Source organism: Varanus komodoensis, unplaced genomic scaffold, assembly GCF_004798865.1.
Source record: "Varanus komodoensis strain SLA01 unplaced genomic scaffold, ASM479886v1 scaffold2, whole genome shotgun sequence".
Lineage (NCBI taxonomy): Eukaryota > Metazoa > Chordata > Lepidosauria > Squamata > Varanidae > Varanus > Varanus komodoensis.
The window spans coordinates 58,154,327-58,179,774 of record NW_025335568.1 but is presented as its reverse complement, the minus strand read 5'-3'; the positions used below and the strand labels follow the sequence as shown (position 1 = coordinate 58,179,774).

The 25,448-nt window shown below is 49.7% G+C and overlaps 1 protein-coding gene across 1 annotated transcript in view; it reads left to right on the top strand.

Moving 5' to 3' along the window:
* The window catches only part of LOC123022954 (solute carrier family 22 member 7-like), a 26,645-nt gene extending 8,677 nt beyond the window's left edge, over window positions 1-17,968 (top strand). Inside the window, exons 3-10 of the mRNA XM_044429144.1 lie at window positions 4,502-4,656; window positions 6,181-6,349; window positions 9,267-9,390; window positions 11,487-11,602; window positions 12,807-13,021; window positions 14,690-14,798; window positions 16,512-16,718; window positions 17,899-17,968. Coding sequence (XP_044285079.1) covers window positions 4,502-4,656; window positions 6,181-6,349; window positions 9,267-9,390; window positions 11,487-11,602; window positions 12,807-13,021; window positions 14,690-14,798; window positions 16,512-16,718; window positions 17,899-17,968 — 1,165 coding nt within the window. The remainder of the gene's footprint in view (window positions 1-4,501; window positions 4,657-6,180; window positions 6,350-9,266; window positions 9,391-11,486; window positions 11,603-12,806; window positions 13,022-14,689; window positions 14,799-16,511; window positions 16,719-17,898) is intronic.
* Window positions 17,969-25,448: the final 7,480 nt, after the last annotated feature.

Here is a 25,448-nt window from a genome sequence, read left to right as displayed (position 1 = left end):
ACTGATAATCTGGACCCATTTCAGTCCGGCTTCAGACCCGGGTATGGTACTGAATCTGCCTTGGTCGCCCTGTACGATGACCTGTGCAGGGAGACAGATAGGGGGAGTGCGTCCCTGTTGGTTCTCCTGGACCTCTCAGCAGCTTTCGATACCATCAACCATGGTATCCTTCTGGATAGGCTAGTGGGATTGGGAGTTGGAGGCACTGCTTTGCAGTGGTTCTGCTCCTACCTTGACGGCTGATTCCAGAAGGTGGTGCTGGGGGACTATGGCTCTGCGCCATGGCAGCTATGCCATGGAGTCCCGCAGGGATCCATTTTGTACCCCATGCTATTCAACATCTACATGAAACCACTGGGAGAGTTCATCTGGAGGTGTGGGCTGCGGAATCATCAGTATGCTGATGATACCCAGCTCAACCTCTCGTTTTCAACCAATTCAGGTGAGGCAGTGGCTGTACTGAACTGGTGCCTGGCTGAGGTAATGGGCTGGATGAGGGCCAATAAACTGAAGCTCAATCCAGACAAGACAGAGGTCCTGTTGGTGGGTGGGTCGGGCTCCGGAGTAGGTGACTTGGACCTTGTCCTGAATGGGGTTGCACTCCCTCTAAAGGACAGGGTCCGCAGCCTGGGAGTGATCCTCAACCCAGAGCTTTCTTTGGAAGCTCAAGTGACTGCTGTGGCGAGGAGCGCTTTCCTTCAGCTTCGGCTAATCCATCAGCTGCGTCCCTACCTGGAGGTCGACTGCCTAGCGACAGTGACACATGCATTGGTTACTTCCCGATTGAACTACTGTAATGCGCTGCCCTTGAAGACAGTCTGGATACTTCAGATGGTGCAAAACAGAGCTGCCAGGTTGCTGACGGGGACTGGGTGTTACTCTCACATAACCCCAGTCCTCTACCAGCTTCACTGGCTCCCCATCGAAGTCTGGGCTCAATTCAAGGTGCTGGTTATCACCTACAAAGCCCTTAATGGCTTGGGACCTGGATACCTAAAGGAATGCCTGCTTCCTTATTTGCCCTCCCACCCCTTGAGATCGGCGGCAGAGGCCCTCCTCCAGGATCCCTCCGTGAGAGACATCAGGAGGCAAAGTACCCGGAGGAGGGCTTTCTCTGCGGTGGAGCCCCATCTGTGGAATGCACTCCCCAGAGAGGTCCGCCTGGCGCCATCATTATTTGTTTTTCGGCGCCAGACTAAGACCTTTTTATTTAAAAAATATTTTAATAACATTTAATATCTGTAGGTTTTAATTGTGCAGCCAGGGTGTTTCCGGATTTTCATTGTATTTTGTACCATGTTTATTTATTTATGTGAGCAGTCCCGAGGCTATAAGCGATGGGACGGCATAAAAAACCTCTAAATAAATAAATAAATAATAAATAAGCCCACGAGCCATGTGTTGCTGACAGCTTCTGTAGGACAGGGGGGCTTTTATGAGGGGTGGACAGAAATCTTTGTGCTGGCAGTTGCCACAGCCTTTAACGAGCAAGGCTGGCTCCAGATTTTTGCAATCACCCAGGCCAGATACTCTCAATGCTCGCTCCTTCAGTGAGTCCACCTTCCCCACCAGCGTTGCCACCAGCCGGGCCTGCTCTGCGTCCTCTCCATTTCTGAGACGTGCTTCCTTGGCTGGCAGGCAGCTCAGTGGCATCCACCTCTCCTCTTCCTCTCCTCCACCATGGTCTGGGCCACTGCAAAGCAGGTTGCAGCGATGGAAAGCAAGAGCTTAGATGGAAGGGAAGCCCAGGGGAATCTTCTTAGATTGTTGTTGTTGTTAGTCGTGAAGTCGTGTCTGACCCATCGCAACCCCATGGACAACACTCCTCCAGGCCTTCCTGTCCTCCACCATCCCCCAGAGTTCACCCAAGCTCACGCCGACTGCTTCAGTGACTCCATCTAGCCACCTCATCCTCTGCCGTCCCCTTCTTCTTTTGCCATCTATTGTTCCCAGCATCAGGCTCTTCTCCAGGGAGTCCTTCCTTCTCATTAGGTGGCCAAAGTATTTGGGTTTCATCTTCAGGATCTGGCCTTCGAAAGAGCAGTCAGGGTTGATCTCCTCTAGCACTGACCGGTTTGATCGCCTTGCGGTCCAAGGGACTCGCAGGAGTCTCCTCCAGCACCACAATTCAAAGGCCTCCATCCTTTGGCGCTCAGCCTTCCTTATGGTCCAGCTTTCACAGCCATCATATATTGCAACTGGGAAAACCATAGCCTTGACTATACGCACTTTTGTCGGCAGGGTGATGTCTCTGCTTTTTAGTATGCTGCCTAGCCCTTATTTATTCTCTTCTTAGAGCACCCTCATTTTTATACTGCCCAGTAGTCGAGGCTGTCTGGCTGGTTAACGAGAGTTAAAATTAAGCAAATGTTAGAAGACACACAGAAACATTAATTTAAAAGAATAAAACCATAGCAGCAATTGCTGGAAGCACAGCAATGGCACAGAATAAAATGTAAAAACATTGCAAAAGTAAAGTTAAAACGTTTAACTATTAAAATACTGGGGAAATGAAAAGGTCTCCACCAGGCACTGAAAAGATTACAGAGAAGGTGACAGATGCGCCTCTTTGGGGAGTGCATTCCAAAATGGGGCCCCTGGGGAGTGAGGTCCCTTGGCAGGTGCCCAGCCCTGGACGCCAGCAGCCGATGGCTTAATCTCGCATAGAAGGACTTCCAGGAAGAGGAGAAAAAGCTGGCCAACAAAAATGCTGCTGCCGCTTTCACCACTGCAGGGCAGAAGGCAAAGGGAGGGAATAATGTGCTCCCCAAATGCAGGCACAACCTCTCTTTGCAGGATATTTTATCTTCCTTTACTTGCTTCCTGTCCAGTTGTTGCTAACAGCAGAAGAAGAGGTCAAGTCAGAGGGGTTTTTTTTTGGAGGGGGGATTCTTGTTCCTTTGGGCATTGATGCTCATTGTGCAATAAAAGCTTTCACATACTCTTGAAGGGCTTCTTTTCCTTGAAACATGCAGAATATTTGTGGCAGGGGTATGAAGAACACATCTCGGGTGTGGGAATGTGTCTAGGTGTATTTGGAGCTGCCAGAGGCGTTGATTACGCTGTAGTTTAGGAGGGTTCCCTGGAATTCATTATCTGCCCTACCTTATAGATGGGGAAAATTCTTTCAGTTCTAATTTTAATATAAATGCATTTAATGTCAAACTTTTGTCCCAACATATAAGCTGAAATTTGGTTAGTCTTCAGAATTCAAACCTCTACAAATTTCCCAATGGAGTCCTCCAAACAAATGCACACAAAATGCATAAGTTCATGAAAATAATGTTCAAAAATGCATATTATTAATAAAATTCATGCAAATTGGAGATAAATTGTATGCAAAAAATGAAAATAGATGTTAATGTAAAAAGAGAGAATCTTGGTGTTTGGGACAAACCAAACTTAAATGGTTGAAGTTCTCCAAGTTCAAGATGAACTGAATTTAAGATTGGAAAAATTAGAATCTAATATTGAACGATCTGCCCATCTCTACCCTAAGTTGAATTAAACAGACTTCAACAAGTAGCTCTGACTGAAATTCACTGCATCTCCGCTTTCATTTGGTCCTGCTAATAGAGGAGAGAGCTGAGCTGTGGAGCAGGGGGTGCTGCTAACACCAGGCATTCCCTAGAACACACCCTGGGATTTCTCACTGACTGGGGAGGCGAAGACCACATGGCAATACTTTCATAACCACGTACAATCAGCTTTAACCACATCCTGGTGGATGAATGGAGCTGTCCTTGCGCATTCTTGGAGCAAGCACCTGCCTGCCGGAGCATCCGTCTCCCGGTCAACAAAACAACCAGATTGGGCCAGTTCACTCATTTATAATACCACCCAAAGCAAAGGAACAAGTAAATGACCCATCACCATAGACGCTAACATGATAAATGCTTCAATCCCATTTTTATTTGCATATCCCTGTGTGCATGGATAGGACAGGAATGTTATATTCATCCCTAAATAGCTTCTGTGACGGTATCTTTTTTGTGTATCAGTGATGCACAATTGCTTTGGACCCAAAGACCAGATGTGAATCTGGCTTTAGAGTTGAGGGCCACCCCTTTCCACACATGTGCACGTGTGGTGCCCAATTCCAGATTCACACACACACAGAAGGACGTGCACACTTTTTCATCGCTGCTGGCCAGAGTGGACTTTTGAAAGATCTCTGATGGAGCGAGTAGCAGGGAAAATTCAGCAGCAGTGGGAATGTCAGGGCAATTTTGCGGGCCACGGCAAATCCCTCGGGACTCTATTGTTCTCACCTTAGTAGCTTACTATTATTAATTACTTAGTAATAGTAGTAAGTTACTATGACATGCTGCTCTCAGGTCAAGCATCACCTTTGCTCATCCAGGTATTCCCTTCTCTTCTGAGCAAACTGTTAAACACAAGCCCCATCCTTGTACTGGCCACGTGCTCTCAGAACATCTCAGGGACGGCTGCTGGTGATCTCTTCTGTTGCACAAGTAACACTTTCTTTCTGGCATGGCAGGTTTGGCCGGAAGCGCATGCTCCAGGTTTCGTACGTGTGCACCCTGGTCTTTGGAATTGTGAGCTCCGCCTCGGTCACCTACAGCATGCTGGTGGTCACTCGGGCCCTGACGGGGATGGCCATTTGTGGCCTCTCCCTCATCGTGGTGCCCCTGGGTAAGTGCCATCGTGTTTCAAGCGATGCCTCTAAGAAGTTGTGGTGTAGAGGCGGAAACCTTTGCAGAAAATATATACGGGGAGGTGTCCAGAGGTCCACAATTTCCTTTGCAAGTTTGAATCAAGGAAGGAATTGGAAATGTTGACAGTCTTGCAAAAAGGGAAGAAAGGGTTCTGATTCTTATGATCTGGGAATGCACAGGCAGTGTTTGCAAAAATCAGCCAACAGCTCAAGAAACACTGGGAGATGGAATAGGGGCCAGTGGCGAGGCCTTGAAACCTGCGTCCTTTTCCCATGGTTATCATCTCCCATAGGCGAGGGCCACATTTTGCATGGGTACATAAACTACATAAAGTCCAAGTTTCCAAACTTGGCATTTCCAGTTAAAGGATATCAGGTAGCAGGTCTGGGAGAGACCTCAGCCTGAAACTTGTTAAACAGCAGGGGGGCAGATGGCAGAAAGGCGAGCCTCTGTATAAGGCACTCCTGATACAATCAATGGGCATTGCAGCTGAGCTGGTCCCAGGATCATTTCCTTCCAGCTGCTACAAGGAGCCATTCCTGAGCAAGTGCAAAGGTCAGCTTTGGCCCTGGAGGCCAGTGCCTGCCTTAGCAGCCTGAGCGGAAAAAGTTGCAGAGGGGTTTGGGCAACTTCCTTCCATCCTCCTTTCCTCTGCTCCAGTCCTAAGGGGTACATAATGTATCTATTAGGGGCATGACTTGGCCTGGAAAGGGAGGAACTACAGGCTACATGGGGTGAGCTATGGGGAAAAGGACAGCTTAGCTATGCAAGGTCTAAAAAGAAGAGGGGGAGGTTGATGGTGCCCGGAGCAAAAGCGTGACATTCCTGGCCCAGAAGTATTTATTGGACAACCAATCTGCTCAGACATAGAGGCCCCACAGTTTATCTTGGGAGATACAGGAGTGAGAGAGCACTGAGATGGTCAGAGAGGCAAGAAAACTGATCTGTGAAAGAAGGGGGTTGCCACAGAGGAACAGGGGGCAAAAGCTTGCCGTCAAGAGCCCCGGTCCAATCTGCATCTTCTTGCCCCCCATGGACAGCCACTTGGGAGAGGAGGTTGATGGAATTGCCCAGTCAGGGCCTGGAGGCCTTTGGGCAAGGCTTCCCCGGTGTCCCCTTCCGCGGTGGCTGTGCCTTCTCACCACTACTGCCACTTGCTCGCTCGATAGGCAAGGAGGCCAGGAGCGAGCAGGCCAGGGCGTCAACTGCTCCTCTTCCTCACCTTCCTCTTCTCTTCCCTTGGCCAGAGGGAGAGGCTGCTGGAGAAGAGGATGGGTGAAGAAGAGGAACAAGTCCAAGTGGTTCTTGTTGTTGGGACCCTGCTGGGAGGTGGGCCCATGGCAGTTGCCCGACTATGCCCAACCGATAGCCGCTCTGTCAGGGGAAGCTTAGATGAAGGCATGTCACGCCTGCAACTTGCCGTCTGTGTACCGTGGATTTAAACCTTGTCTGTTCAGGCACCCACAGAGATGACGCTGTTGGGGGTGGTTCTATGTTCCAGGCATGGAATGGGTGGATATACAGCACCGCACCTTATCTGGGATCCTGACCAGCGTCTTCTGGAGTTTGGGGAATATGCTTCTGGCTCTGATCGCCTACCTGGTGCGGGACTGGCGTTGGCTGCTGCTTGCCGTCACTCTGCCTTGTGCGGTGGGACTTGTTTCTACATGGTGGGTGGCAGCTTGTGCGGAATTCTCTCAGAGAAGAGGACATCGCTGGTTCTCCATGACTTCCGGCCATCTCATCCCAGCATGAGCTGGTCATTTATTCATGTATCAGATTTACTGAATGCCTCATAAAATATTTTTCTACCTGTTTGCAACTGGGCCAAAGTCACCCAAAGTTGGCCCCACGGCCATGCAGAGATTAGAAACCTGATTGCCTGAGTCCCAGCTCTGTGCTCTTGACCACCACACCACACTGGCTGTTACACAACAGCAGCTAAGGGAGCCAAGGACATCGAGAGGGCTTCCATGAGGACAACCACTTTTTGCTGGGGGCACATATCCTGGAAAGGTCAGGGAAATCAGTACACATTAAGAGAAGAGAGTTCATTTGTGTCTGGCGTGTTTGATATAAACTGGAAGTCAGTGATCCAGAAGGTTGTACACAATGTTGATTCCACACTGCCTGGTTCCTTCTATAAATAATGCTGCAAGAATGGTTTACCAAGAACTGAATAAATGTCAGGTTGAACCACAACCTGTGTTACAGATAGGAAGGCTGAATCCTGGTTCGCACAAACACAGCATTCGAAGAGCCACAGTGGGTTGTGGCATGTGCTGGAAGCCGTTGTGAATACCCGAGCTGCAGTGGGCAGTCACTGCAACCTCTCAGGAGAGGAGCAACCCATGAGGGCGGCTTGTTGCTATCACAGAATCATAGAATAGCTGAGTTAGAAGGGGCCATGGAGGCCATCAGGTCCAACTCCCTGCTGCTTCAGGACACTAATTTACACCATCCCACTCAGATGGCTGCCCAGTTTGTTTTTGAATGTCTCCAGTGTGGGAGAGCCCAGCACCTCCCTAGGCAGCTGGTTCCACTGTCGTACTGCTCAGTGAGGAAACTCTTCCTGCTGTCCAGCCTGAAACTGGGTGGCATAAGCAAGAAGAGATCTTGACCTTCCTCTTTGTGACAGCCTTTAAGGTACTTATAGAGGGATACCATGTCCCCCCTCAGTCTTTTCTTTTCAAGGCTGAACATGCCCAGTTCCCTCAGTCTCTCCTCACAGGGCAGTGTTTCCAAACTCTGGATCATTTGTGTTGCCCTCTGCTGGATCCTTTCTAATTTACCTGCATCTTTCTTAAATCTTGGTGCCCAGAAATGGGCACAGTATTCCAGGTGAACAGGCCACTCACAGCCCATGGGGTGTCCAGGGGTGCAGAGAATCTGTTAGCCATGGCAAGAAAAAGCTGCAGTGACTGCTCACCGTTGCTGGGATTTTCACTCCCTCATGGACTTAGAACCCAGTGGGGTCACCCCAAGAAGTGGATGGGTGGGCTTCAGAATGGATAAAAATAGACCCTTCTTCACAAAGCATGGAGTTAACTATGGCACTCACCTCCACAGCATGCAGTGACGACCACCAAAAGGGATGGCTTTAAAAGGGGATTGGACAAAATCATGGAGGAGGAGGCTACCCATGGCTACTAGTCCTGATGACCATGTGCTGCCTTCAGCATCAGAAGCACCAGTTGCTGGGGAGCATGGGCAGGAGGGTGTTGTTGCACTCATATCCTGCAGGTTTAATCTGTCTCTATGCTGCATACAAATTTTAACACTTCGGTTCTTGGACAAGTACCATGAATGGAAGGCTGCTGGAGACAAATAATAAGACACATGCAAATATGCATCGCTTTCTCTCAGGATTCTGTTGTTGTTGTTTTTTAATTAGAATAAAAGACAGATTTGGGAGGTGTGTCATTAAAAGACGGATTGCAGGCAGGGAGGGTACTCGACATATTCCCCAGTGGCCACTATATGACTGGAGGGCTATATATTTATAAGATTTATATCCCACTTTTTTTCTTATGAACTCAAAGTGGCTTCTCCTGCTGCTGTTCACAATCCTATCCCCAGAACAACAGCCCTGTGAGGCGGGTTGGGCTGAGGGTATGTGACTGACCCAGGGTCAGCTAGCTGGCTCCATGGCTAAGTGAGGACTAGAACCCAGATCACCTGAGTCCCAGCTCCGTGTTCTTAACTTCTACACCACACTGGCTCTCAGTTTGGAGCATAAAAAATGGCCAAGAGGGAAGCAGTTAAAAACTGATCTTCACCCACCACTCCAGCGTCAAGTTCTCAGCTTCCCAATTTCTTTCTTTCTTTACTTAAAATAGTCAGAAGAAAGTGACTTGGATTGGCGTGTGCCATGCAGTCTGATTGTTATAAATATGCCATTTATAGCGAGAGTAGTGGGAAGCATACCCTGCAGTTCAGAATTTGCTCTCCTGATCAATCAAAGGACCTGCAAATCTGCTTTCCGCTTGAGGCTGGTGGTGTAGTGGAACTGGGGCTCACAGGGATGAAGCACCAGCACCTCTTTATCAGCAGGGACGGTCCCCTCAGCTGCCACTTCCCTCAGAATCCATGGCTCCCTCTGAATTCAGGTGTAATCCTGATAGCAACTGCAGTGGGGTGGGGTGGGGTGGGGGATAAAGAGGGATGCCTCTCCAAGTGGAGGGAAACAGCTAGGGATGCTCTGCTTATATGAGTCAACACAGCTGCCTGAATTTTGGAGTCTTTGCTATGGAGACTGCCATGATGAGTGCCTGTATTTTAAAATGTATCATTACTACTTTCTTGAGGTTGAAAGAGTTTATGTGGCCACTGAGTCTTTAGACAAATCCATGTTGAAGTGCTGGAGACCCACTTAAATAGGGGAAGCATTAAACTGTTTTTAGCTCCCTCCTTCCATCCTGAAATGTGAGGATAATTCTTCCACTTCTTTAAAAGTGCTTCTGTTGAGGTTGCAAGAAGGTGCCTTGAATACTTCTGTCCGTTATGCAAATATTTCTTCTGAGAATGAGGAGGAGGAGTGTGGCTAGGAGTTTTGAAATGACTCTGCTTCCTCTCCCCTTCTGCTAGGTGGCTCTCCGAGTCTGCCAGGTGGTTGTTGGCAAATGGAAGGCATAAGGAAGCTCACAGGCATTTGCAAAGGTGCGCCAACATGAACAAGAGGAAGGAGTTTGCCACCAAAATTAACGCTGAGGTGGGTCTAGGCATCCGAATCTAGGAACAAAGAGATGGTCTTGGCCAGGCTTTCCATGCCCCCGACTGCCACAAAAACCATCTGGTTGCAGCAAGCAACCATGCCTGCCTTTGGATATCGTGGATGTAAAATCGGTGGGCCAGAATCTGGGCTGCGGCTGTGAGCGCCAGTTCCTTGGCACTTCTCCCACCAGACTGGGCTCTTGTAGGCAAGGTGGCGCAGCTGCTGGGGCGGCAGCGGGGTGTGCCGTGCGGACCGCTCTTCCAGAAGACCTCCTGATGCCAAAGGTGACATAAGGCTCAACCATCAGTCCACTCAACTTTTGCAAAGGGGGCGCCACCTCGTCCTTCATCTCAGATAGACCAACACCTTGGCTCAGTCCTGCACCGAGAGGCCACATCTTGAGAAACCTGGTGGGTCCTCCCTTTCTCAGCCTGTTGGTCAGTCCTGGACAGTACACTGCTCACAGGATATGTCCAGTACTGAGCCTTTTGGGCACCCCCTTCCTCGGCTGAATTTGCTGGTGGAATCTGGAGGCACCAAAGCGGAATAGGGCCAGTTCCTCACCCCGCCTTATGGATGCTGGACTGTGGCAGAGCACAGGTCAGTGGTGAGGACAGCAATGAGGAGGAGGACAAGTGTGACAGCCAGTGTGGCATGAACCTCTGACTCAGGAGATCTGGGTTCTAGTCCCCACATAGCCACTGAGTGACTTTGGAACAGTCTCTCGCCCTCAGCCTAACTCAGCTCACAGCCTGTTCTCCTAAGGATAAGATTGAGAGGAGGAGGTACATTATGTAAGCTGCCTGGAGTTCCTTGCAGGCTTAAATATAATGAATGAATAAAGTGTGCCCCCATGCTGGGCTTTGCAGAAGAATTTGTCTCCTGCACCCCAGAAGTGGACTGCCTGGCTTTAGGTGAACTCAGAGGCAGCGTTAGGGGATGAAGCACTAGGCCTCAAGCCCTTGTTGGTCAAGGACATTCGCTGAAATAAAAGTTCAGGGCCTCTGCCCATCTGCTGCACCGGATTCCTTGATTTGCTTGTCTTTCTGCCCTTCTGCTTTGTATCCCTTAACTCTTTCTGCAGGAGTTCTCTTCTGAATTCAAATGCCCTCTTCTTTCTTTCTGTACATCCCTTTGTCCAAAGAGAGATGTCCTTAGGAGATAGCATCCTTTAAAGACACACACACAGAAGTTACATGGAATTGTGTGAGTGTGTTTTGTCCTGTGGTCCAGGGTCTTTTTTGGAATGCAGCACCGCTCCTGGGTCATCTATAAATGCATTTTTGTTTTGCCAGGTGTTTGGATTGACTTAGATCATGTTTTTCCTTCCCTGCTTCTGTGGAGGTTTTCCTTTGTTTCCAGTCATTGCCTTAAAACTCCTGCTAATAATTTGTATATGATCACTGGGATTTTATTGCATATGTAGTTTAAAATTTCTTTGTGAGCTGCCTTGGAGGGGGTCTTCATGGTGGATAGAAGGTAGAAGAATTTAGATGAAGCCAGCCAGCCAGCCCCCTTTAAAACAGCAAGACCTGTAAACAAACACAATTCAAGGCCTGCCAAGACTATGATGCAACATGCACACAGAATCTGAACTAGATCGATTCTTCACTCAATATATTTAAATTGTGGGATGCAGCTTTTCTGCTCCTGGTTTTCTGCATCCCTGGCTTTTGCTGCAAAGGTTTCTACAACCCTATATGTTGTTAATGCTACAGAATGGAATTGTGTAAACCCAGTACGGTGGCCCTGCGCCCTACTCCACAGAGGACTGTTCAAAGGGCTGCCTAGCCCAGTTCATCGTAAAGACCAAGAGCCTCCACAAGAAGGCAGAGCAGCGAGGGCCTTGAATGTGCCCGTCCATGGGGTGAGCGAGCGCACAGGTCACTGGGTCACCCCCCCCCCCCGCATTGTGGCAAGATGAATGGCATTGCAATTTAAGTGATCACAACTATTTTAGAATATTGCACCTATGCATGTAAATTAGCATCAGCATGTTTGTGCGAATCTGTGCCCTCTTTTGGGGAGATGCAGTTCCTCTCTGTTTGGTGATCTATAGGCAGCCTCTCTAAACCCTCACTTTCCTTCCTCAGATCTTGAGCAAGACAGCTGAGGCAGTAGTGCAGGCATCTGGGAGAACTTATTCCTACGTCACTCTTTTCCGAACACCGATGCTAAGAAAGATCTCCTTCTGCATGGGGACTGTGTGGTGAGCCGGTCTCTTCTCTCTCTCTCCCCTGTCCACCCCCTGCCATGCATGGGTTTCTGTCCTGTCTGAGTCTGGACCCCCTTTGCACAAGGAATGCCATTATGGAGAGGTTTATGGCAGCTGCATTCCAGTAGCAGCAGAAGCCAAAATGGGCCGTCGGTGTCATCTTAAAACTCTTTCTTCCTATAATTCACTCTTAGGAGAGGGGGGATAGCACAAAAGTTGGGAAACCACCAAACCATAGTTGGTTAAGGGAAAGGGTGTGGTGACCAGAAGGGGACGTGACCACTTGGGGAACCCGAGGGGGGCAAGCGAAGGCCCCTGGGAGGCTGGGCTGGGCTCCAGGTCTGATGGTTTTGCACCACAGCTCACTGTTGGCTCAAGGTTTTGGAGGGCCCTCAGACCTGGGGGTGGAGGAGCAGCTTCCAGGGAAACGGAGGTGGAAGGGGTGGGTCTGTGCTTCCTTTCCTACTGACAAGAGATCCCCTTCCCCTGGCATTTGCCACAAGAAGCAGCTGCTGGGCAGCAGTTGCACAGGGGCCAATCATGTGAGGCGCTGTTTGCCCACAGGCCCTGTACGTGGCTTCCACCGGCACCTTCCACTGAAGCCCCAGGAAGATGGAGCTGCAGACAGATATTTCTGTATTTTATCCACGGGAAAACTCATGGCCCTGAGGCACGTCACCCTTGAATTGTGGAGAGCCAGTGTGGCGTAGTGCTTAAGAGCCTGGGACAGGGACTCAGAGGATCTGGGTTCTAGTCCCTGCTCAGCCATGGAGCCAACTGGGTGACTCTGGCCCAGTCACAGACTCTCAACCCAACCTACCTCACAGGGGTGTTGTTGTGGGGATAAGATGGAGGAGGAGAATGATGTAAGCTGCCCTGAGCCCTTTGTGGGAAAAAGCAGGATATAAATCAAAAAATAAATAAATAAACTGACCTTCTCACCACCACACCCACCGGCTGCTCTTGCTCCTCACCCTTCCTCGCATCCTCTTGCTTGCCTGGCAGACAGAGACGGAGCCAAGCAGCTCGTGAGCCACGGCATCGGATGCTTTTCCTTCTCCCCACCGCTGTTGTCTGGGCCACACTAAGAAGTGGGCAAGTGAACAGACGCAGCGGTGAAGAGGAGGAGCAACTCCAGGGGGTCCTCGACTGCTGCCCAACCGCGCCCGCTCTGGATGCTTACCTCCCTCCCTTTCAGGTTTGGGGCGGCCTTTTCCTACTATGGCATAAGCATGGACATCACTGGTTTTGGCCTGGGAATGTACATGACCCAGTTTGTCTTTGGGATCATTGAGCTTCCTGCCAAGGCAATTGTGTTTGTCACGGCGAATCGATTTGGGCGGAGGCAGAGCCAAGCCTGGAGCCTCATCCTAACAGGTTTATGTGTAGGAGCCAACATTGTCATCCCAACAGGTGAGTTGCTTTTATATATGCATTGTTTGTTTATATTTTATATATTTATATTGTTTGTTCTTCTATTTCTAAAAGAACAGTGTGACAAGCAATGGAAATCAATACAAATAAGCTTCCACTCAGTACAGAGATATGATATGAATTCAGCCACATCATGGGAAGCTGTTTTACATCATGGCAACGTATTGGTACATCTAGCTGAGGATGTTCAGGGTGGGAATCCATCAGATTCCTGGATTCTGGCCTGTTGTCTCGCAGCCGTGAGTTCAACTTCTTGGTGAGCACACCCAGGGTTCATGCAACGTTTGCCAGAATGGAGCTCAGTGTGACTGGCGCACACACAGCATCCTGCTTCTTTGTGCAGGATTTTCATCATCTGTTTGCTCTGCATGTGTGAAAGTCACTGGTTGCAAACTGGACTTCTGCAAATGTTCATGGACTTTCTCCCAGGTCAGCTTGCTTTCTGAGACTGGGTTGAGGACAAGAGGAAGTCTGTGAACTGAAGAGGGATGGATTCTGGGCAACGTCATTGCAATGCTGTGTCTAGCTTGGTATTGTTGATGCTGACTGAGTTCGGACAACAGGCTTGAGCATGGGTTGAGTGAAGGTTGTTGCTCAACCATGGGTTTTTGTTAACCCTTGTTTCAACAAAGGGTTATTGTGTGGGTTAACACAATAACCCAAGCTCAAAGGTTTCGTCATGGGTTGTTCATGGTTACCAAGCCATTGCTTGGGTTCAGACAAGGGTTGTAACCATGAACAACCCATGACGAAACCTTTGAGCTTGGGTTATTTTGTTAATCTGAACCCAATCACGATGGTTAGCAGTTCTCCAGGTTTCCAGGCAGGGGACTTTCCCAGATCTACCTGCAGATACCAGAGACTGGAGTTGGGATGTTCTGTCTGCAGAATATGTGCTCCTCCAGAGTCTCCCCATTCTACCTCATATTGGCTCCTCTGATTGGTAGCAAAACTCCAAGTTTCCAGGCACAGTTTTTCTTTTCCCGAACCTTCCCATTGGAGAGTCCTGAAGCAGAATGGTTGCTGTTGACCCTGAGAGTGCCTGCAGGGAAAGCCTTGCTTTTCCTGTGCCCTCTCTGGGCTATTCGTTTAGTTCAGGGCCAGCAGCAGAAGGCAGCATTCGGGGGCATGCGCCAAGGCCTCTCCTGCAGGGGCACCACTGCCAATCCCTGGAAATGCCTCACCCTGCTCTTCCCACTCCTCCTCACTGTTTCTGCTGGTTCACCTGCTCTCAGCAAGCCGGCCAGTGACGAGCAGGAAACAGAGTACCAGCACACCTCGTCCTCACTCCCTCGTCCAGAGAAGGGGGGGTAGGCAAACGGGGGCGGCAGCACTGGAGGGCAAGGCGATCACCAGCCGCTGGTCACAATGCCCAGGTGTTCTCCCCAGAAAGTCTCTTGCTCCCACTTGCTGGGGGACAGAAGCGGGAGGGTGTCATTCAGGAGAGGATTGCGGCCCTTGGGGCAGTGGGCTCTCCGGCCACTTGGAAAGGGTTTAAAGCAGGGGTCCTTGAGCCTTTTTAACAGGGGGCCAGTTGAAAGGTGCCGGCGACGGGCGTGGGCCACCAAGGCAGTGCGGGCCGGGGGCACAGTGGGAAAGTCCACAGCCGCTTTCCCTCTCCTTAGAGTGTCCTGTTTCTCCTCCCAGGGCTGGGGATGCTGCGCTCTGTGGTTGCCATCATTGGCAAAGGGTTGTCTGAAGCATCCTTTACGTTGGTCTTCTTGTACACCGCAGAGCTCTTTCCCACAGTCCTCAGGTAAGAGGGAGAGCCCTAGGAGCTGGGAATAGCTGGTCACTTGCCGCCCTGGGCTACTGGCCTAAGTGGGCTTTGGGTCAGATCCAACAGAATTCTTGTGATGCTTGTTCCACTGCCCTGGATTCTAGTCCAACCTTCCCCAGCCTGCTGCTCCCCAGATGTGCTTGCTTTCTGGGGATTATGGGAGGTGTAGTCCACCTCTGGAAGGCACCAGACTGGCATAGCCTATTTGTAGTCGGTGCTGCCCCAAACTAACATATTCTGAGATGTTGCTTTTCGCCATCCTTTGGAGCCTTTCTACACAAGGCATTTGTCGTGCGCTTGTGTGTCCTTGCTCAAATGTGAGGGTGCTTCCCATGATGTCGCCTTCTTGAAGAGCCTCTCCCACTTTTTGCAAGCATTTCTGTGGCTTTGTTCAGTCGAGGAAACTCTGGTATTATCCCTGAATGGCGACATGCCAATCTGGTGTTCTGGGGCAATTCTGCAATTCCACAGGGACACCTAGTGATTGTGTACGTATAGAAAGGCAGAGAAAGAAAACATTGAGGGAAAACGCATGTCAAGGAGCTGATTTTAATCTCACAAAGAATCCAGACACAGAAGCCTCAGTAGGGAGGTGGGTGAAAAGCCTTGTGGAGAAAAGTGCACAGATAAAATAAATAAGTACTGTTGAACTGAATGATCCATCAGATTAATCTATAGGAACTCCTCCTGATTTGGAGTCATTACTTCGACCAATGTGCAAGCTTACTATATTGTGAAAAGTACAATCCTACGGCTTCCCAAACTCATCTGGAAGGCCATAGGATATTTCGGAGGCCCAGCACCCAGATCCCGGACCCCTGCCCCACCCTTCTGTACAAGCTACTGCCCCCCCCCCACCCCCGTGAAGCCACAATTGGGCCTTAGAGAAAGCAAAAAGGGGTGGGCTGGGGGCCCAGGGAGAGGAGGAAGCTAGTGCTGAGTGCTTATGCCAGTACCCATCAGCATTCGGCTGTCTTCTATCCCCCTCCCCAGAGGTAAGGACTGCCAGACCTCACTCCCACCATCGGATGCTCGTAAACCTCTGAATTCGGAGATGGAAGTGCTTCTGCTGCAGGGGGATCACATTGTAAATACATCAATGGTCTGATGAATATTTCTTTACTCGGATGATATCCTGCTAAAAATAAAGCAAACATTCAGCACACCCTAATTATGCAATGATCACTATTAGCCATTTGGAGGCAGCACTCCTCTCAGTGCGAGCGCTCACACCCTGCTTGCGTGCCTCACGTGCACCAACGGCTCCAGTGGGAAAGGTATGCCTGGCTAGAAGGGCTCTACCCACCCTGTGGCCGCTGCCCATTTGTGGGTCCTCTCAGGGAGAGCTGGGCCACAGGCTATCTCCAGGGACACTCCTCCTCCCACAATGCCTGGCTGTAAGGAAGGACCCTTAGAGGCAGGAGTCTAGGCCCGGCTGCCTCTCTGAGGAGCTGCATGGGCAACTTTCCTGACCAGCACTGCTCTGTGGAGGGCGCCATCTTGCAGAGGAGCCAGTGGAGGTGGCAATATGGTAAGCAGAGAGAGAGGGACATATGGGGTGGGGGGGAGTAGGGGGGTGGCGATGGCGGCTGGCAGAAGCGCCTGCGCATCCTTCTTCAGGTGGCAAGAGAGCTCACCCCAGCACTGCGCGGCCTGCCTCCCGTCAGCAGCTGTCCCCTTTGTTTTCAGGCAGAACGGACAGGGCTACTGCTCCTTCATGGCGCGACTCGGTGGGTCTGTGGCTCCCCTTGTCTTCCTGCTGGACAGCCTATGGAAGCCTCTGCCGCAGGTGATGTACTGCGCCTTGGCCGTCCTCTGTGGCTCAACTGCCTTCCTGCTGCCCGAGACCTTAGACGCTGAGCTGCCGGAGACGGTAGAGGACGTGGAAAAGCAAAGGTGAGACCACGGGAGGCAAGGTGGAGTCCTCGTCTACTCACTCATGATATTTCTGTCCTGCCTTTTTTGCCCGCAAGGGTTGGAAACCCACAACAGGGCAGGTGCCAGAGGACGGGGGTGAGGCTTCTAGTCCTGATGTTCAACACCCCTGTTGTATAACAATACGTTTCAATGCTCTTTGTCCATATATATGCCACCTTGACGTGGAACACCCCCCCCACCCCCAGCAAACTGGCTTGGCCACAGATTTATGCCAGACTTGAAGCAGCCTCGCCCGCCCCACGTCTCAGAGCTTAATCTCTCCAGGTTGCTTCTGTGGCCGGAAGGTGGATCTGCCCATCACAAACCCAGTGAGGTCCCCAGTGCCCTCCTCGGCCATACTCACGTTCCTCCTCCCACCGCCCCCATGCTCCTGGTGGCTTTGCAGGCTGAGTCCGGAGCACAGAGCCCATCACTTCTAAGCAAGCAGAACAAGGCATTCCCAGAGGACCATGGAGGGCCGGAGATGAGAAGGGGCGGTGGTCCGTGGGCACCGGTGACCCCACCGTTAGTGCTGCAGTGCCCCGCTCTGGGTCGCAGCATGGACTTCAAGGGGGCTGTCCATGGTGCTGAATCCAGGCGGGGCCAAGGGGTAGCTCCCCTGCCAGGGAGTGTACATTGCACATTGCAGCCGCCGGTGTCCACTGGCAGCAGCCCACGGGTGGCTGTCCTGTGTGTTGAGATACGAACAGCAACATCGACACCCCAATTAACGCACAGGAAAGTTGGAGCATGGTAGCAATGGTCTGAATGAAACAGAAGGACCGCTCCCCATGGTGGGGAAGGCGGCCACCACAGTGCCTGCTCAGTTTGACCTCAAGGTGCTGCCCATCAACAGGCAACTTTCCATGCCCCTAATTTGCCTTCTCAAGTCTGGCTCCTTAATTTTAAGCCAGGCTTTCGCTGGGCAGAGGGCAGAGGGGCAGGGAACACCACCCCGCAGGGAACTTTAGGCAGAGGACACCACCCCGCAGGGAACTTTTATGTTCCATGGCCACCTTGTCTTAGATGCTGGATTTAATGGCCCCATGAGGACTCCATATGAGGAGTCATGATGGGAATTCACCCCCGTTGATTTTCCTTCAGTCCCGTTCCATGGCAGGAAGTGCTCTCCATCTTTTCCTTTACTTTCTCACGGCAGCTTCAAAGTCAAGCAGGAGCTCCGTGGAGATGTCTCTGAAGTCCTTCCTCTGGAGTCATTACAGAAGTGACCTGCTGAGCACCTGATGCTGCTGGAAGAGGGGCGTGGGGGTTGCAGAGGGGAGGATCAAGGACCATGTGGCTCAGGCTTAGATCTTACACCACAATAAAGTGAGCAGTGCAACCTCCTCTGGTGTCTTTACTCAGTTGGTGGCATAGCTGATTTCTGGACCTGCTGCCTTGCCATGCAAGCCATTAGCAGCCCATCAGGAGTGCCAGCAGTTCTAACGCAATGCTCTGTAGTGCATTCCTGAGCAGGTGGTGGGTATGCTCACCCGCTCAATTAAAAAGCACAGTATGCAATTTATGGTACAGGACGGGGCATTTGGGATTCGAACGCAGGCGAGGAAAGCGTGGAGTTAATTTTCGTTCTTCTAAATGACTGCATGCAACAAAGACATATTTGCAAATGCAGCAACAGCCTCGATGCTATCCATATGCTACAGAGATATTACTCAGGGTGCAGTCCTGTGGGAATGACATAACCCTCCAAACTTGGAGAGTTGTAGGGATCCTGTGGAGGCCTGGAGGAGTGCCACTTTCTTCGTAAACCTCTTAGATGGTTGGCCTGGGTAGGGAGAGTGGCTGAGGCAGAGCAGAAAACGCATTCTGGGGGCACCGGTCTCCTTCCCACCCCTCCTGCTGCAATGCTAGCAAAAAGCCCTTCCCTGAGGTCACCACTATGCACTTGGAGAAGCAGCTGGTGGATTCTTTCCATGCCAGCTGCAAGGTCTGGGGAGGAGGATCCGCGTGCAGATCCCCTGCTGTGAGGATTTTCCTTTCTCCTAGGTGGTAATCTGAAAAATCAGGTGGCTGCCCAGACGTTAATTCGGGGCCATTAGATTGTGCCATCCATAATTTACAAGTCAGAACATTTTCCATCCCTCTCCTACACTTTAGAGTGAACTAGACTGGACAGTGTAAGGCCAGCATCTTCTCTGACTAGCAGAGGTGACCTAAGGAGCCACTTCCAACTTATCTTGGTCCTTACCAGACTAAGAGTAATTAAAAATAAATGATGGCGTTCAGCCTTACCGCAGCCTCAGCCATCTGGGTTTTTCCGCCCCTCTGTCCTAAGCCCATTTAAAGGTAAGATTTCCCACAAACTGGAGCATTACATTCATGACTGAACATTTTGCTTATTGTCTATGGTTGTTACGGCACTAGCACTTCAAGACAAGCCTGTTCAGTAGATATTGGATTATGTTATAAAGTTAGTTAGCTATACACCAAAGCCTTTGTATAGTGGTGCAAGCAGGTATTTATTTATTTTTCGATGTATATCCTGCCTTTTTCCTACAAAGGGCTCAAGGCAGCTTACATCATTCTCCTCCTCCATCTTATCCCCACAACAACAACCCTGTGAGGTAGGTTGGGTTGAGAGCCTGTGACTGGCCCAAAGTCACCCAGTTGGCTCCATGGCCGAGCGGGAACTAGAACCCAGATCGTCTGAGTCCCAGTCCCAGGCTCTTAACCACTACGCCACACTGGCTCTCTAATTATATATAGTTGTGTAGATATTTGTTATTATTGTATCTTACTGCAGTTTGCAGTTACCCAGAGGATTCATGGCAGAATGCTTCCTCCCAGTGCTGCTCCATTCAAGTACTTTTACCGCCCTTTTGCAGCTCTTAGATTCAGTAATGATACAGTTTGCTTTCAGGCAGTAATTATCATTATGATCTGCATTATCATCTCTGGTTAAAAGATAACCCTGGGCTTTTCTAAACGAGGCTGTCAATCCACTGCATTGCTGTCAGGTTTTGATGCAGAATAGCAAGAAAGGAAATGCTCCCAGTGCTGCATAAAAAGCATTTCCTTTTCTGCTGTTCTGCCACTTAACCTCTAGATGGCAGTGTGACATGGTGAATTAGCGCAAACCCACCAGAGCAAATTGCTCTTTCAGAATCAAAAATAATGCTTTTTCCCCTCTGTTCTAAAAAACTTGTAGCAAATGCTGTTTACATACAGAGGCAAAACGGAAGGTCACAATGTCATCTAAAGAATCTGAACGGCAGTGAGCAGGGAATGGCAGGTGCCACAAGTGCCTTGTGTACAAAAGTCCTTGGTGGCAGCTAGTTTTTTTATTATTACAGCTGGACTGTTCAAGACAGTATTGAACAGATAATTGTTAGTTAGCACTGAAATGTCTTGTTTTTCCCTGCTATTTCCAGAAAAAGTCTTGCAGTTTCCCAGGGGGAAATACTTATCCTGTTACCTCCATTATAAAACATGAAAGATTTGACCAAAATATAAAGTTATTCTGAATAATCATTTACTGGGAAGGATCTCTTGTCAAACAAAATGTGTAATGGCCCAATTTTCTACATAGTACAAAATCTATATTATGGCCTTATCCACGGAAGTTCTCAGTTGAATAATTATTGTAACTATGGAAGGCCTTTAAAGCAGAGTTCCACATAGAAAAGGCCCAGTTCACCTACTTGAAACAGGCTGTTATGATCTGGCTATTTTGGGAGAGGGGGGATGATGCAAACTTATTTTGTGGTGGAAGAGAATTTGAGAAGCTGCCATTTTTCCCCCAGGAAGTCCTGCTCCAAGGTGCTCTCTGAACTTTGGGAAAAGTCAAGTGGCTGCTTGTCTTAAAGGACGTCCTCCTCCAACTCCAGCAGGGAGCTGCCCCATAACAGTGATTAAGGATGCAGTCCTGTGCCCTAGATGCTGTCAGCCTCCCAACTCAGAGGCGTGTGCCCTCCCCTTATGCCAGGAATGAGGCACAGCAGTGATGTTTCTACCAGTGCAGGACCTCACACCTGGTATCTTCTCTAGGTGGCTGAAACTGAGCATCCAGAGTTTGTGCTGGGGAGTGGGAAGGAAGGAGCTGGGATGCCAATGGGAATTATCCCAGCATGCCCCCTTTTCCCCCTCTGAGGAGCAGCTGCAGCTTTGGGGGATGGGAACCAGGGTGGTTCTTCTCTTGCCATCTGCAGGAAAGGGGCAGGCAGCAGCTCAGCCTTCAGACTCCCTGCCCTGAAATCGCAGGATCTTGGGGTTCAGGTTCCAAAGAATCTTATAGCACCCCAGACCATAGACTTGTGCCCCAGATGAATTCTGGGAAAGCACACTTCACAAAGTGGGCAGAATTACTCAACTCAGCAGCTCAATTTATTCCAGAGCTGCAATGTGAAATAAATCCCACTCCAACTTAAGGGCTTGAAGAGATTGGAGTGGACTTGATAAAAATGCACAGTCACAGTCGCTATCCAGTGCGACCCTATTTGCAACTATGGATCACTGACAGAAAAGATGTTTTCCATTTTGACTTTTAAAAAAGAAGAATGCCCTGCAAGCCCCTCCTTGCACTTTGCTTTGTTTGAATGCAGACCCAAAAGTTTAAAATGCATCTCATGCCTGCGTGTGTGAGAGAGAGGCAGCAGAGTAACAGATCAACAGTGTGACTAGAAGAAGAGTCCACCAAGTTCAATATGAGTTACCCCACCACGTAAACGTACTCCACCACGTGAAGAACCAGCAAAATTGCAAAGAAACAAGGTTAGGGGAGGGGCCGTATCATGGAGCCGTCTCTCCGCCAATTACTGGGGCAGTGTCATCAGCATCTGCTTGACTCTTCGCTGCTCCCCAGCCCTGCCTCAGACCCTTCGAGACATCCACGCCCATGCTCACATTGCACTGATAGCTGACTTCAACATCCCCGCACAAAAACTAACAAAAGCCTTTGTCAGGAAGATTATTGCAACCCGTCACCAGCGTGCCAATGTTTCCTTTACTGCTATTTACTGCACAATTGTGTTTCTTTTCCGTCTTGATTTGCCTTTTATTTTAATTAAAGGATTGTGCTGAATCCGCGCTCAGTCCTTCCCCTGTGCTCATTCTCCCCCTCTCTCTTATGCAAAGGAAAATGGCCTTCCAGGAGGTACCCTGAACTTCCCAAGACTCAGGGACAACGTTTAGGGAAAGGAAGGACAAATGCGGATTTTCAGAGCTGCCCCCCACCTGCTGCTCCCTTCACACAGGACAGGGGCGTTCGTTCTCCTGCGGTGCCTGCTATAGATTAATACAGTCAGCCTCAGAATATCTACCATTCCATGAAAAGTTAATGCGATTGCTCAGATTACTTAAGGGAACCTTTATCCACCTTTGAGCTTCACTTCCTCTCTTTGTAAGATCAAATAGGCAACGGATGCCAAGATGGTTATTTGGAAAACAACCTTTCTTTTAATGCCAGAGGGAAGGCAATGCCTCCCCTTTCATCGAGCTCTAGAAAGCATGACGAAAAGGCTGCTTCCTCCCGGTATGATTTCTGAATGAATCACAGCAGCTCCAGCAGTGGCACATTTTGGGACATGGGGTGAAGATAAAAAGGAGCAGAGCCCCTGCTCTCTCCAAAGGGAGAGCTGAGGTAGGAGAACTACACACCCTTTCATGCGAGTACCTTTCAGGCCTCAGCGGGCCTTGCTTTTAGAAGCAGAGAAACAGAGTGAGTGAGAAAGGGCTCCCGGGCCATCTAGTCTGACCCCTGGCTCCAGCTGGCTCCGTTCACGACATGCCCGTCATGTGCATGTCCAGCCTGTCCTTGAACACCCTCACCGATGGGGCTTCACCCACCTCCTGTGGAAGCCCATTCCAACCCTTGTGGTGCTATCAGGAAGTACTTCCTGGCATCCACCTTGAATCTTGGTTCCCTGAGTGTTGTTCCACTGGAACGTGCCCTGCCCTCCACAGCAGGGGAAAAAGGTCATGACCCACCTCTGTGTGTCACCCCGTCATGTGCCTGCATGTGGCTAACAGGTCCCCTCTGAGTCTCCTCCTCCCAAGACTGAAAAGATGCAGCTCCCTCAGCCTCTCCTCATATGGCTCCCCCTGCAAACCAGCCTCATCCTAGTGGCCCTTCGCTGCACTGAACAGACCCCTTTGGGTCAAATGTCACACCATGCCTGAAAGGTATTTATGTGGACACTTATAGGCTATCCATCACTTGCATCTCTGGATGGCTTACAATATAATCTAAATCCTAAACAAAATAAATTAACTTAGATGCTAGTTAATCTGGAGCAGGAGCTGAGCTCAGGTTCTTGACCACTTGCAGTGTGTAAGAATTAGAACTTTCCTTGTTTCTTTTTATGGAGACGAGGCAAGCGGCTGTTTGAACTGGGGGGAAAGGGCACCATCTCTGCCCTCGCTGCACGAACGGCCCTACCCTTCGGTGGGATGGGGTAACTGCCTCGGGTGGCGGATCCCGGCCAAGGTGCAGTCCTGGCAGCCCACAGGCCAGTCCAGCGGGTCCTCCGTTCCTTCCCTTTCTCGGAGAATGGAGCTGTGCGAGTGCTGTACGCCCAGCCGGTGAGCGTGCTTCTCCCCTGGGGTCAGACTTGTAGTAGCAAATTTGGCAGTGCAAAGGCTCTTTGTGGGAAGCCCCTTCCCATCTCCCCGGGACAACCCACAGGCAATACAGGGAAATGCAGGCGGTGCACTGGCCTTGGGCAGAAGTGGGTCTCTGATTCAGCCAGGATGCTCCTGAGGGGAACTGAGCCAGCAGAACTGAACGCACTCCAGAATGAGACTTCCTTAGTCTTCAAATATGCAGGTTGTTGTTGCTAGTTGCAAAGTCATGTCTGACCCATCGCAACCCCATGGACAACACTCCTTCAAGACTTCCTGTCCTCCACCATCCCCCAGAGTCCACTCAAGCTCACACCAACTGCTTCAGTGACTCCATCTAGCCACCTCATCCTCTGTCGTCCCCTTCTTCTTTTGCCATCTATTGTTCCCAGCATTAGGCTCTTCTCCAGGGAGTCCTTCCTTCTCATTAGGTGGCCAAAGTATTTGAGTTTCATCTCCAGGATCTGGCCTTCTAAAGAGCAGTCAGGGTTGATCTCCTCTAGGACTGACTGGTTTGATCGCCTTGCGGCCCAAGGGACTCGCAGGAGTCTCCTCCAGCACCACAACTCAAAGGCCTCAATCCTTTTGCATTCAGCCTTCCTTATGGTCCAACTTTTACAGCCATGCATTGCAACTGGGAAAACCATAGCCTTGACTATACACACTTTTGTTGGCAGGGTGATGTCTCTGCTTTTTAGTATGCTGTCTAGATTTGCCATGGCTTTCCTCCCCAGGAGCAAGCATCTTTCAATTTCTTGGCTGCAGCCCCCGTCTGCGGCGATCTTGGAGCCCAAGAAAATAAAATCTGTTACTACCTCCATTTCTTCCCCATCTATTTGCCAGGAAGTGAGAGGTGATGCAGGAGACATCTCTAAACACAACAGGCAGGATGACAGAGAGGATGTGACTGACTGGCAGGTCCGCCTTCCAATCCTAAGGCATATTTTATTTGCCCAAGACTCCAATCATTTTGTTTCACAGAAGAGCAAGGCTGGGACTGTGAGGTGGCCATTCCTCCAAGACCACCAGTCTCCACTACCATAAAATCTTTACACTAGTTTTCAATCATCACTACTTCATAGCTCTGCACCTGTTCTTCTGAAACCTTGCAGAAGTTCTGAAACTGGGAACCTCTATGTCATGTATCATTTACATACAAACTGTCTGCCCCCCCTCCCACCCACCCCACAAAAAAACATAGAGGGAGAGAAAGGGGTGTAAATGAATCTCTCCTTCTTGAAATTGAGGACTTTCCTTCAACATGTACCACTTTGCCTATCCTCATGAATCTTTTCAGGTTCCTTACTCAGGGGCACCTCTAGGCTGTCTGTCCCTTTCAGAACAATGAAAACCAGGGAGGGTGCAAGGGGGTTTTTGCATGAGAACTGCTGTAGCTACTGCTCTGCCCAGGGCAGAGGTATATACCCCCTGGAAAGCTGTAGGGTGGAAATGGATGCTTTGCAATGCTCTACATCTCTGCATTTGCTTCTCTCTCTCTCTCTCTCTCTCTCTCTCTCTCTCTCTCTCTCTCTCTCTCTCTCACACACACACACACACACACACACACACACACACACACACACTGAACCCTACCCTCATATAAAGGAAGAAAGCGGTGTAGTGGAACCAGAGCACACATGAAGGCAAAGTAAGCATGTTTTAATTAGCAAGGCCACAGACATCGCCCTCCAACCACTCAGAGTTCCCTCTGAGCTTAGCTGCAATACTCACAGCACCAATATTCCCAATATTTTAAGGTTTGAATGTTATTTTAATATTTATTTATTTATTTTATATGCTGTCCAGTACTGAAGTCTCTGGATGGCTTACCAAAACAAACAAGCAAAGCAACCAAATACAACAAGCAACACACAAAACGCTGCATCCGATAAATAATAAAATCAAAGATGAAACCAATTAACTGTTAAAATATTGGGAAAATAAAATAAAATAAACTATGTGTTTGGTATAATACGGGTTTTATTGTTAGAATTTGATTAGGATGCTGTGTTTTATTTTACTTTTTGTCTTAATGTTAAACCATCCCGAGATGACAGAAAGGGACAGTCTAAAAAGTTTTAAACAAACAATAATAGACTGTTCCCTGTTGTCATGCAGAGTATTTGGGAT